Raw genomic sequence first — 14,802 nt, forward strand, 5'->3', positions numbered from 1 at the left:
CAGAGTCCCTCATTGAGTCTCTTCAAGAGGAATCTTGATGAGTGGATGGGGGATCGTAGGTTTACCCCGGTATCACTTCTGTGTCACTGTTAGACAGAGGCACAGTATACTAATCTCGAAAAAGGGCATAGCAAAATTAATTTAAAATGGGTGGCGAAAGCCAAACACACTCTGGCTAGGCTTATAAATGCCCTAGGGCAGATAGCCTAGTATGAACCTATGAACCTATATATATATATATATATATATATATATATACACACATACATACATATATAAATTACCAATAGGTTTGTCAGAGGTGAAAAAGTAGGAGAAGGCTGCACTGGAGAACTGGAAGAAAAAGCAAAAAAACAAGATCAGATACTGGTATAAATTGAGTAAAGGTGAGAAATAGTTGGATTGGCTGGCTGCAAACACAGAGTATAATTTGAGGGAGGTCTTGAAACTAGAGTACTAGGGGCTATTAGCGGTGGCAAGAAGAATCAATTTTTATTCAAGTTGACCCTTGATTTGACTGACATATTAATGCAGGCTAGGTCTGGGCAGCTGGTGTACATGAAACTAGTTCCATCTACACCAGAATCAGATAGACTGATAGGAAGGCAATGCTGGGGTGGAAATGTAATTGGCAACTGGTGTTAGCTAAAGAATGATCTTTACATTACTGGAGACAAACCTGATCTGTCTCTAGTTTGATAAGCTACTAAGAGCAGAAAACATCAGATTTTTGCCTGGAAGTGCTTGCACAAACAGTTTTATACTCCAGCTAAATTACATTTTACCTGCGACTGTAGAGCAGTGTAAGAGATGTCAAATGGGGAACCGGGTGACATGGGGTCATATGTTCTAGGAGTGTAGCAAATCTCGTGTTTTCAAGAAAAGGTGAAAGAGTTATGTTGAAAACTAGAGTGAGAGAAATAAGACTGACAAAATCACTCTTCTTGTTTAGTTTAAACCAGGAGTTGAATATGCTACCTTCTCAGGCCCATTTAACATTCACAATTGCACTATAGATAAAAAGCTATAACAAGGAATTGGAAAGCTAAGGAAAGGCTAGAAATTTAAGTACTTAAAGAACTGGTCTCAGATATTCAAAACAATGAAGGCAAAGGCTTGTAAGGAAGACAAATGAAAACACTTAAGAATATGCAGGGGTCAGTGGCAATTGGAAGAGATGACAGATGACTAGATAGGTTGTAAGACAGTATGAAGAAGTAAGGTCCTTTCTCTAACCTGGTAAGGCTAGTAACAGGTTGAAATCATAACACCACCCTGTAATTAAAGAGTTATTTAGCTCTGATTTTGTTTACACTTTTTACTATGAAATATCATGTATGTAGGTAGTTCATGGCATTTTGTTCTATTCTATTTGATTCTTAAATTACCTAATAAAGTGTACAATAAAACTTCGTTAGGAGAACATAATATACAGCAGAGAGCTGGCAGAGTTAAAATTCAGATCTCCAACTTTACTGTTCAGCACTTTAACCACTAAATTATATTACCTTTAAATCAAATTAGTTTCCCCCCTTTCTAGACTACTCTCGTATGCAATGGGTTCTCCAGAAACAACATCAGCAGTGGGATCATATTAAACTCACATATCAAAACAAATCAATATGAAAGACTTATTGCACCAATTAAAAAAAAATTCCTACAGTTCTTTAACATTTCCAACATTTATGTACCTAGCTCAAGCATATCTATATACATACCTCCCGGGCACCTCTGTCAGAGCTGGGTTTTGGAGCAGGCCTATAGCTCTCCGATATACCGCTAAAAGATTCAGAGGTACAAAGCCGTAGGGCTTCAGGTGGTCTGTAGAGCTGCATGTCTGGATGCCTAGTAACTGGTGTCTGTCTGTAAAGGTTAGCACTGCTTTCTGAAGTCCTAGACAGGTGTTGTTTGTTTTCCAACAGCTGTTTTTCAGGAACAGTCACAAGAGCAGTGGCCTGAGGTGAGTTGTAGGTTACTGCCACAAGGGGATTCTTTAGACCAGAAGGAAGTTCTTGTGCAAAATTCAAGTCTTCACCCATGAGGTCATCATCCGCTTCTGGTTTAATATCAATCACAGCTTCAGAGGGTGAAGACTCCCTCAAGGGCTTCACTGCTGACATGATGCGTACTGCAGACTCTTCTGCTGGCAATCTCCTGTTTAAAATAATAGAGAGTTTTAACTGATTCAGATGGACATACATACTAAGCTACTTTACAGTTATTCATGTCACCTTTCTGAAAGTACAGTTGTGTAAAATCTTACCATAATGACAGATGTCTTTCTCTTCACTGCTGAAGTATTCTTAACATGGGGATTTTCTGACAAGGGTGGCCGGACATCTGGCCAGTATACCAAAGCCTTTAATTACCTTAAGGTACGTCATAAGTATAGTCCAAACATCCACAGGAGTCAAGCATGTTAGTCCACAGACATAGATTTATAAAGGCAGCAGAAAATGGCAAATTCAATAATACACAGATTAAACAATAAAGTCCAGAGTTTATTATTAAATGTAAGCGCTTTCACCTTTCGGCTTCTTCAGACATTTACAAAGAAAAAATGCAACCTTTTAAATATCGTGTAAATACATTTCACTGGTAAATCAAATCACTACGTCATTCAATTAAAATATGTATATACAACGTATGCCTATTTCATTAAAAACTACTACTTTCTGCTATATTAGCTTAAAAATATATATATAAAAAACTATTACATATAAAAAACTATTACATATAAAAACTATTATTTGTACAAAACTCTTGCATATAAAACATAAATATAACTACACATAAAATAAGTTATTAAGTGATTCAGGTGGACACTATAAGCCTTCTCTTTCTCAAAACAGGTTTGAGAGAGGCTTTGACATTAAGACCAGGATCTCTGTCTGCTTGACATCTAATAATCCACCTGAGTTCATTCTCTTCTGTAAATGTCTCAATGTCACCACCACGTAAACTTGGTTTAAAAATTTGGATCACTGAAAAAACAAATGTATGATTGGGACCTCTGTCCATAGAGTGCTTAGCTAAAGCATTTGTATGACTGCCTTTGCGAATGTGATAAACATGTTCCCTTATGCGTTCCCTGAATCTTCTATTAGTTTTACCTATATAGAAAGATTCACAAGAAACGCATCTAGCTAAATAAACTAAATGTTCACTTTGGCAGTCAGTATTGGTGTGAAAATGAAATTCAACACCAATAATAGGATGTATAAATGAAGTCCTCTCATCAATGTATGGACACTGTTTGCATTTTCCGCAAGGCTTAGTATTTACTGAATTACTGGTAAAGTCAGAAAATTCCCTGCCTAAAGGACGATGGCAAAGAATATGTTTCAAATTTCTTCTATTCCTAAAGGCATAAGTGGATCTGGGTCCTACTATCCTGCCTATATTTTCGTCTAATAGAAGTACATTCCAATATTTCTCAAAGGTGGTCTTGACATTGAACATGTCTGAGGTGTAAAATATAGGTATTCTTAGATATGCTGGACCCGAGATGTTCCCTAAGTGACCCTCAACAGATGCTCCTTCAGAAAAATATGGTCTGGCTCTAGAAGTTCTAAGGGAATTAACTGTACTAATGGCTTCATTTAATTCTCTTGGTTTATGACATCTGTCAATCAACTTTTCTTTAAGGTTGGAGATCTCTAACATAAAATCATCTTGAGTCAGATTAAGTCCAGAGGCTCTCATGGCCTGACCCATAACCACGTTTTTAAAGACAAATGGAGGATGCATGCTTTCTCGATGAAGTAAAGTATTTCTATAACATGCTTTACGATGGATTGTGGTATTCAACATTCCATTGTCTAACCTAATTATATCTACATCTAGGAAGGAAATCCTTTCTCTAGAATAGTTAGTGGTAAATTCCATTTTCTGCTGCCTTCGTTTGCTGCCTTTATAAATCTATGTCTGTGGACTAACATGCTTGACTCCTGTGGATGTTTGGACTATTATTGTGGATTATTCAGTTATTTATATCCACAGGTCTCTTTACCTTCTGGCGTGGTACCTGTTTACTTCTTTGTTTCATTTCGTTTTTACATCATAAGTATGCTCCTTGTGTACGTAGGTTATAAAAGCGACATCCAGATGTACCATCTTCAGAATTGAATGCCTCAGTAGGGATGCTAGTCCAAGGAAATGGAGGTAAACAACACATCTAGAAGAGAAAAGGAACCAGGGGGTGGGAGGGAGGGAGGGATTGAATACTGCAAAAGTGAAGAGAAGGACATCTATTTTTATAGTAAGATTTTACACAACTATACTATGTCCTTCTGTTTTACTGTTGCAGTATTCTTAACATGAGGGAAAATGCCAAGGGTCAGGAAGAAACTTGGGAGGAGGAAGGACCAGTAGAGCTTGCTATAAAGTCAAGAAGAATGGCCCTAGCAAAAAACAGCTCAAGCTGCGGATATTACATCCAACTTGTAGTGTTTGGTAAAAGTATACAAAGAAGTCCATGTAGCTGCCTCAAGGAATTAAGTGTCCAAATCCATGAAAAAAAGCACCATAAGAAGCCACAGCCCTAGTAGAATGAACTTTAACAGAAAAAGGAAGGGTCTTACCATGAAAAACATAACAAAAGGAAACAGCTTTAGAAATACAAGAAGAAATTGTCTGCTTGGAAACAGTCAATCACAAAGACCTAGGATTTATTTTATTTATTTACTTATTTGCATTTGTTTACCTGGACAGTCCAATGGGCCAAGGTGAGCCCATTTTCTGTGGAGGCCCGGGGATAAAAGCTCCGTAAACGTAAGTACTGCACAGTAAATATGGTATAATATGTGACAAACAATTATATATACTATAAGGATACATTACAAATAAGCAGCATAGTACAAATTCAATACAGCACCATACAGTGGAGAACTAAACAGACAGTACATTCTGAAACACATACACTAGTTCAGTACAAAAACCAGTCACTGGAGAGCTAGCTCATGGCTTTTAACAACACCATATACATAATATGTAATAGATCCAGATGGTGACAGGAAGAGCTTGGTGTGAAATTTATGCAAGATGAAAGATAGTTATATCTAGGTAGAGTTTAGAGAGTTAGGGCTATTGCCAGGGTGGGCAATTGGGATATGGTTGAAGGTTAAACCATAAGAGAAGTTTAGGAGCACATCATGGTGATAAGAGCAGTTAAAGGTATAGCTTCAATGTTGAGTGTGTGTGAGTGAGTGCAGAAGAAGAGATGAAAAGGAACAAAAAGCTGATTAGATTTCCTGATAGCCTTAGTTGAATACAAATAAAATATGAGTAGTCTATGCACATCCAAAGTGTGTAGTACCCTCCAACTAGGAGATTGTGGAGAAGGAAAAAAAAGAGTGCAAACGAATAGACTGATTAAGTAACAACTCATTCACCACCTTGGGCATAAAAGAAGGATTAGTACACAAGGGCACCCTGTCCTTATAAAAAATTAAAAATGTAGGACAAGCCATAAGGGCTTTAAGCTCAGACACCTGTCTGTCTGAAGCAAGGGCTAGCAACATAACAGTCTTCCAGGAACAGTGTTGCAAGGAAGCTGAAGCCACAGGCTCAAATGGAGCCAGAGTCAGTTTCTGCAAAACAAAATTAAGATCCCAGGGAAGGAGAACAGACTTCCTGGGAGGTCTAATGTGAAAGACATCTTTAAGAAATTGTTTTGCCTCAAACCTAGAAGCTAAAGGAGGAGATAAGGGCAGACAAGAAGAGACAGCTGATAAGTGGGATTAAACGGAGGAATAAGCCAACCCAGCATTGAGCAAGTCACACAAATAAGAAAGAACCACAGGAACATCCACTGAGAGTGGTCCCAGGTTACATGAAACACAGCAGACAGAAAAACTCTTCCATTCGGATAAGTAGGATTCCTAGTAGTTTCCTATCCTCCTGCAGAACCTTAAGCATGTCCTCAGAGAAAAGGTGTCTATAAGGATTCAAAATCTCATCACCCACAGAGTCAGATGAAGAGTTGACAGGTGAGGATGGATTAGAGATCCTTTGTCTTGTGTGAGTAGGTTCACTCTGTGAGGTAACTTGTGATGACTGCCCTTGGCTAAATGCAAAAGAAGACGGAATCAATGCTGTCTTGGCCAAAAGGGAGTCACCAGCAAGATTTTGGGTTTGTCCTGTTGAATCTTGAACAGAACTTTCGGAATGAGAGCAAGTGGGGAATGCACATAGAATCATCACCTTCCAAACCAGAGGACCTGGGACTCTTGCACAAAATTGAAGAAGTTGTCTGCTCAGAGAGTAGGCAAATAGATGTATTTGAGAAGTACCCCACTTGTGGATAATGTCCAGAAACGCAGCCATGTGAAGCATCCATCTGTGAGATTGAGTCAAGGACCTGCTCAGAATGTCTGCCACACAGTTTTGACCTGCAAGAATATAAACTGCCTGAAGAGTTACATGATACTGTTCCACAGGCATCCAAAACCATGAGAGATAGCCTGCAAAGAAGGTAAGATTTTCTTCCCCCGTTTGTTTACATGCCACAGGACTGTGGTTTTATCTGTAAACAATATGAGAGGCCCTGGGGAGAGAAAAGGATGGAAAACTTGAAGGGCCAGCAGAAGCGCACTCATCTCTTTGATGCTGATGTGCTCCTTTTGCTGAAGAGGGGACCAGACCCACTGTACTTTCATAGTGCCAAAGGTTGCGCCCCATCCTACTTATGAAGCGTATGTGAACAGTTCTTGAGACTGGAGAGAAGGATGGAAGGAAAGGGCTGAATTCAAAGACAACTGCTGAATTCACTGGAAAAGTTCCTTCTTTAGACAGGGAGTAGACGAACTGTAAATTCTAGGGGACGCGCATGTTGTTGCCAAAATGATTTCAGGAACCACTGAAACTTCCTCATGTTCAGTTTGGCTAGAGGTAGCACAGGGATCGTGGATGCCATTAATCCCAGAAGTCTCAAAAACTCAATGGCTGTGACAGAGGTCAGAGGAAGAAGATTTTGAAAAAAGGAAATGAGAGCTATGGCCTTTGGTGAAGGCAGGGATGCCAACACAGGCGCTGTCTGAATCCTGCTCTCCAAGAAAATGTGATCTTGAGAAGCTATTAGTTAAGACTTTTTCAAATTTACTGTGAATCCCAGCTTTTGCAAAAGTGTAATGGCAAAGTGAAGGCACTGCAGTAAGATCTCCGGAGAGGATGCCTGAAACAGGAGATCGTCCAAAGTAAGGGAATACTTGGATGTCTTGAAGCCTGTAAAAAGCAGTCATAGGAGCTAGGCATTAGGTGAATACCCTTGGGGCAGTGGAGAGACCAAAGGGCAAGGCAGAGAAATGAAAATACCAAGAAGCAACAGAAAAAAGTAAACATTTCCTAAAAGGGGATGAATAGACATGTGAAGGTAGGCATCCTTGATATCCAGAGAAGCCATGAAAACCTGAGGAAGGAGTAAAGGAAACCAGGTCTGAAGACATAACATGCGAAAGGAAGGAACCATCAGAAAGGTATTTAGGTGTGAACGATCCAGAATGAGTCGCCAAGGACTCACCTTTCTGGGCACTAGAAACATTCTGGAATAAAACCCTTTTCCCTTTTGGGCCTATGGAACCTCCTGAATAGTTCTGAGATGTAACAGTTCTCAAAGCAACTGTTCCTGAGGTGGCTGAGGAATGCCCATGAAGGGAGGAAGGGATTTCCAAATCATGAAATACCTTGTTGAATTACGGAAAGAACCCATGAGTCTTGGGTCATGCTTGATCAAAATGAGTTTTGGCTAGAGGTAACATTGGGATGTTTCCAACAGAAAAGAAAGACAAAGCGAGAAGGGATTGAGGCTGGGAGGGGGGCGACAGTCAGACACTACCTGGTTTGTCAGAAAAGCAAAAGTCTAAGTAGTTTTAGCTGGAGGAACCCACCTTCCACTTTTTCACTTTTTTTTACTTTTAGGAGAAAGACAGGCCTGTCTTCAAATAAAAGCTGGTTTGGAAGGATAGTTCCTTTGGAACTTAGGCAGAGGTGAAACAAAAAGATGTTTCAAGTCCTGTAACTCCTTGCCTTTTTCCTGCAAGGACTTAAACAAATGAGCAGCAGTACCAAAAAAGCCACTGTTATCCAGAACAGCATCCATCAAGTTAGCTTTTACGTCATCTGGCAGAGGTTCAAGCCTTAGCCAGGAATGCCTCCTCAATACATAGATCCTGAAGCAGCTGTTCTAAATGAAGCTTCTGCTGCATCATAGCTACACTGAATAGAACGGTAAGGTACCCCAGAGGAAGCACCTAATAAAGACAAGGCTGAAGTTTTGCCCTCAAAATCTGGAAGGCCAGAAATAACTTGAGTAGCTTGGGAAAGGCCAGCTAAAACATATCTAGTCACGCCAACATGAATGAACAATGACAGAGTCATATTTGTACTTGTTCTGGAGATACCGGAGTGCTTGTGTTATGTGGCGGATTCTGGCACAAGCACTCGGGTCACTCCAGAACAAGTACAAATATGACTCTGTCATTGTTCATGTTGGTGTGAATGACCTGAGACGTACCTCCCTGGACTACATGAAAAGAGACATGGAAGAGCTCTCTGATCATGTAGCCAAGGCTGGCATAACCCTGACCCTGAGTAGCATCCTGTCCTCACCAAGAATGATACCTCAGTATAAAGAAAAAATTATAAATTTCAACAATTGGCTAAACTTCTGGTGTCATTCAAAGGGGATCCAGTGTCTGTCAGCATGGGACGACATGCTCGACAAGCCGTGTTGCTTCGCAAGAGATGGCCTGCACCTGTCAACCCTAGGCTTTCGAATACTGGCCAAGGCTCTTGCTTACAGCCATACTGCCTTTTTAGGCAAGGCTCAAAAGTCAAACCCACCTCTGTAAACAGCACAATAAACAAAAAACTGAGGGTTATGCTACTCAACGCCAGGAGTTTACATCTCAAAATGCACACGCTTGAAGCACTCCTCAGTATGGAGAATGTCGACATCTGTGCAGCAACTGAAACCTGGTTCAAGGCTCCAGAGAGCACCCCAGCACTACCGGGCTACAACTCATACCACATGTTTTGGCCACAGAACACGGACCGAAACACAAAAGGAGGGGGTGTATCCATATTCATCAAGGATACCTACACCTCCAGGTTAGTGGCGCAGCATGATACCTCTGAGATCATCCATGTGCAACTAACATCAGGCAAACCTGCAATACAAATCGTGGCCTGCTACAGATCATTCTCCATGACACAGGACCACCACTCCACCTTTCTGGAGACAGTGGAAAACATGAAAGTCCTACCAAACACCCTGATATTGGGTGATTTCAATTACCCTACCATTTACTGGGAAAAACTACTCGAGTACAAATTCCCAGGCCCAGTGCTTCCTGGAATTCATCAACTCAAAATGCCCTGGATCAGCTGGTAAACTCCCCTACCAGAGGTGAAAACATAATGGACCTGGTCATCACCAACATGGGCGACAGGCATTCCACACCGAAGGTCAATCCATCACTGGTTAGATCAGACCATAAACTAATCACTCTGGATGTCCACACCCCACCACCACCCCCAACTAAGGAAACCACAGTAAAAAAAACTTCTCTAAAGCAAACTTCACCTTACGTAAGACAGAGATGGTAAGTTTCACAGTGCCCATGCTAAAGGATAAGGCTGCTCAAGATGCAGAAACCTTTACAAATGCACTCTATGAGCACCTGCAAGGATGCATGGATCGTGCCATCCCTAGCAAAACCAAGACTCACTCCTCTAAGAGAAGGAAACCAGTTTGGTGGACCCCTGCAATAAACAGGCTATACAATAGAAGGAGGAAACTAATTCAGAAAAAAAGCAAATCCCAAGAAGGAAAGACATCCCTGATCAGTATCAGTAAGAAACTGAGGTCCCTCATAAAATCATCCAAGGCCAACTAAGAAAGAAAAATAGCCAAGGATTCAAAAGATAACCACAAAGCCTTCTTTAGCTATGTTAAGAATCTAAGTGGCAACTCACAGATATGCACTGAACTAGTGCAAAATAGCACAAAATATACTGAACCTACTGATATTGCCAACATCCTGGCAGATAGATTCAGTGCAAACTTCACCCCCCTCTCACTTCCAAAAGGGCCGACAACAATACCGGAAAAGTGTAGCGTCCCAAAAATCACAGACGCACAGGTGAAAACAGCCCTTTCAAAAGCCAAAAATACAGCGTCAATGGGACCAAATGGTTTCCCAGGCTGTGTCTTGCATAAACTACAGAACAAACTAACCCCCCACCTAAACACGCTGTTCAACCTCAGCCTCTCCACAAGCTACGTGCCCAGAGAATGGTGCACAGAAACAGTTACTCCACTCCAAAAAGGAGGGGCCACAACTGACCCTGGTAACTATCGCCCCATAAGCCTGACTAGCCTGGTCTGCAAGGCTATGGAGCACATCATCATGGAACTCATTAACAAAGACATTGGGAACCTCCAAACACTTGACCCGACCCAGTTCGGCTTTGTTAATGGCAGATCATGCCTACTAAACCTGATTGACTTCTTCGAGACAGTCACCAAGGCCATAGACGAGGGAAAGGTGGTTCACACAGTCTACCTTGACCTCACCAAGGCTTTCGATACCATTCCCCACTCGGTTATTACAGAAAAACTCACCAGCCTGAACATAAACCCCTACGTCATGAGATGGGTTGCCAACTGGCTTACAGACAGAACTCACGCGGTAAGAATAGTGGGCTCCAGGTCAGACTCTAAACCAGTCACAAGTGGTGTCCCACAAGGCTCGGTCCTGGGACCTCTACTGTTCAGCATATACTTCTCAGAAGTACAGACAAACACAGGAGGACTATGGCTAACCAAGTTCGCCGATGACTGCAAACTGGGAGCCATAATTGACTCTCCAGCTGACACAGACATCCTCCAAAAGGGCCTTACTGAGACGGACACCTGGTGTCAAAGTCATGGCCTCAAGCTAAATGCCAAAAAATGCATAGTCATCCCATCTGGAAAAATCAAAACACCCACAAATTACCACTTGGGTGGCAGCCCCCTTAATACAGAAGAGGTAATAAGAGATCTGGGGACCCAGGTAGAAAGTAATCTCTCCTTTGACAATCATATTGCCAAAGTAGTTAGAAAATCCTTCTATGTGGCCCATCTAATTACTAAAGGGTTCGCATCTAGAAATAAAGAGGTTACAGTACCCCTCTACTCGTCACTCATTAGACCCATCATAGAGTACAATGCCCATTTGGAATGTACCTCACAAGACACTTCCAACAGTTGGAAAGACCACAAATGTCCCTCACCAAGAGGATTACTGGTCTCAAACATATGTCCTATGCAGCCAGACTGAAAAAACTCCGGCTGTACTCAGTGGCATATCGCTTACTCAGAGATGATCTTTGCCTGATTTACAAAGCCATGTCCAACTCAGAATTGATGGACATGCTCCACCTACAGAAATCCAAGTCACTGCGAGCCACATGCTCTAGTGAGCTAAACCTTGCCACAACAATAAACAGAACATGCTGGAGGGATAGATTCCTGTCACAGAGACTCCCCATGCTTTGGAACAAAATTCCAAATTACATTAGGCAGAGCCCCTCACTAACACTCTTCAGAGAAACCTTGACGAGTGGATATGTAACAGAAAATACATCCCTGGGATCACTTCATTAGCTCTGCTTGACAGAGGATCAGTTAGTTAAACAATGGGGTGGCAAAAGCCAGCACACTCTGGCTAGGCTTATAAATGCCCTCGGGCAGATAGACTAGTACCTACCTATGAACCTATACGAGTTTTGTAATTAATAGCACAAAAGGCAAAAGTGGCAAAAGTATAGACCTTCTTTCCATCAGAAGGAAGAAGTTTAGTAGAGGGCAGTAACTTTGAAGGCTTATCTGAAGCAACAGAAACTACCGAAGGGTCAGCAGATGGAAACTTGTAAAGAAATGTGCTATAATCAGGTACTTTATAAAAATGGCCAGGCTTCTTAGAAGCAGAGGGTTGGAATCAGGAGCCTGAGATGCTGAAGAGAAATCATGCAGTAAAGCAGGCAAAACTGGAGGAACACCAGATGGTGAGGGAGTGTCTATTTTTAGGAGCTCATAATATCTCTTTTGCACATCTGAAACTTGGGAGCAATCCTGCTTGAAGAACTTCCTCATCTTAGCAATGGTATCACCAAAAGTAATCTCCTCAACAGGAAATTCTGGACTGGTACATTCCTCTTCAGAAGTATACTCCAGAGGGAATGGAATCTGGTTGGAATAAGCCAAGGATTCCTCATCCAAAGACACCTCTTCATAAGAAGAATCCTGATTCCGAACTGTCTTGTGAGGGATACTTGTCCAAGGAGGAACAGGGACAGAGACACCTGAAGGAGGCTTCAGTGTCATAAGGGCATTAAATAAGCCCTGGGTGAAATGTTGCCATTCACTTTGAGGGTCCTTGGAAGAAGAAACATGCATGTTTTTTCCTTTGTTTTTTAACTGGATATCTGCCTTACGAAATGTGGAAAGGCCTAACATTGGTCTACACTTGATAACTGTCATTGGAACTACCTCCCTCACCAGAATTTGAGGAACTCCCCTAAGCCCTTCCGTGATAATCAGTCTAGGTTCCCTCTGACCATCCGAAACAGATCCTTGCAATGCCTCCATGGAGGCACCTGTCGTTGGATCCATGGAGGCCACCAAAACAGTCCTAACTGGGGACTCTAACCCCAGAACCGGGCAAACCTCTGGCCTTTCATTAGCCTCAAGAGATAAAAACATCCCAATCTAGGAAGGGCAGCAGAAGAGTCCGACCTAGGTTTTTTTGGCATTTTCCTTCAATGAAGACTCCATGTCAAGCCTAGAAGTTCCCTTCATAGCATCTTTTGCCAAAAGTTTGAGATGCTGGTTTTCCAAGTAAATTGCAAGGGAGGAAAGATGACTTTGTAAAGTCTCAGGCATAAAGGCCTGACAAATACTGCAGGTTTTATGATTGCCATTAGATCCTAGGCAAAACAAGCATTGCTTATAACTGTCCTTATGTGGAATCAGTCTCCCACACTGGCATTTGCCTTTTCTGGATGACATGTAAAACCCCACAACAAAAAGCATCAGAAATAAGAAAGAGAAAACCCCAACAGGGCACTTATCTGAACAGCCTGATACACTAGCAAACCACTCCGATGAGCACACCCATGATGAAAAATGTCATTTGGACTGGTAGCACAGAAGTTCTGAGGATGGTACATCCAGATATTGCTTTTATGCCCTACACATGCAAGCAGCATACATGTGACATAAGGCGTACCTTAAGATAATTAAAGGCTTTGGTATACTGGCCAGATGTCGGGCCACCCTTAGTGGGGAATCCTTCATGTTAAGAATACTGCAACAATAGAATAGAAGGACATACACTATTACAGCACAAACAATTAAACAATAATTTCTTAGTATTTATTTAAGTTTGTTTTCTAATGCAGATCCAAATGGACCATTTTCACGCCAATGTGCAGAGTACAAAACAGTCAAACACTTGCATGCTCAAACGCTACACAATACAAACCACAAAGAGAATTATTCAACATTTTAACTGCTGACAAAAAAGATTATACGATTCACACAAAAAAATGATTACGGGGTTTATCAAATCTCACAAAACAGTGATGCTTTTTTAGTACTGCCATGTTGAAGAATTAAATTTAAAACTATATTCTTTGCCTGGGTATGTGTTTTTATACGTACATGATGAAAACATACAGCAGTGTAATAAACTTCCATGGTTAAAAATACTATTTAGGAAACAATATACAGCAGTTACAAAACAATGATACTGAAGAAAAAAGGTAAGGGGAGACAGGAAAAATTAGAGGTGCTGAGGGTGTGAGTGGAGTTAAGGAAAGGGGCACTACAGAACAGCTGTGTGGTATGTTAGTGAAATGTATTTTAAAGACATGACAGACTTGTGGTTGGTATCTGGGAAATCACTGGTTAGGTCATATTTGGGGTATGGATGCAGGCTCACTTTGCATCACTTAGAAGAGAATAGATTATAAATTAATACTTGTGGTACTTTATACACTGGACTGTTAAAGAATGCAACAGGGTCTGGTTATAAATCAAAGTGGAAACAGATGAAACAGAGTTTAAGAAGTAAGGAGTGAATAAGATTTTGGATACAAGTGCTTAACGAGAATAAAAACATCCATTCAAAATACTATATTCATAAAGTGGCAAAAATATTCTAAGAACTGAGCCAACTTGAGAATGAAGAAAGTTTTTTTCAATAGGAATAACTGCAAGTAGGGGTACAAAAAACAGGCAAAGGAACCAAGGTACTGGGAGCAAATAACTACAGAGGGAAAGGTTTTTAGAGTCGGACAAGGTAAAGCATGTTTGGAGTGCAGGTTAGAGACTGCCTTCTCTTCCCTACCAGGTATTAATAGGTAGAGGCAAAGAGAAAGGAATAGGGGCATGCCAAGTGAAAAACCAGCTCTAGTAGTTTTTAGACGAGTCTAGAACAGAAGTTGCTGGTAAAAAGGGGATAATTAGTAGGGCATATAAAATATTGCATAATAATGACAACAATCAATCAAAGGAGGTTAGAAAAGATAAGAGAAGTGAGAAAAAGAGTGGAAAAACAATTCACAAGGGAATAATGGCAGGAAATCTTTATAGCTCCCTAGTACGCAACAAAATCCAGAAAGTTTAGGGTGTATGTATGTGTGTGTGTGTGTATATATATATATATATATATATATATATATATATATATACACACACACACATATATATATATATATATATATATATATATATATATATATATATATATATAT

The 14,802-nt window shown here is 40.8% G+C and overlaps 1 protein-coding gene across 2 annotated transcripts in view; it reads right to left on the bottom strand.

The window, feature by feature from the left end:
* ZC3H14 (zinc finger CCCH-type containing 14) overlaps positions 1–14,802 on the bottom strand; it is a 1,193,127-nt gene that overhangs the window by 758,261 nt on the left and 420,064 nt on the right. For both annotated transcript variants that reach the window (XM_044073898.1, XM_044073899.1), the window contains one exon: positions 1,719–2,154. In XM_044073898.1, the coding sequence (XP_043929833.1) occupies positions 1,719–2,154 (436 nt within the window). The remainder of the gene's footprint in view (positions 1–1,718; positions 2,155–14,802) is intronic.

The sequence above is a fragment of the Protopterus annectens genome, chromosome 6.part0, assembly GCF_019279795.1.
Source record: "Protopterus annectens isolate FY-2018-M chromosome 6.part0, PAN1.0, whole genome shotgun sequence".
Classification (NCBI taxonomy): Eukaryota; Metazoa; Chordata; order Ceratodontiformes; family Protopteridae; genus Protopterus; species Protopterus annectens.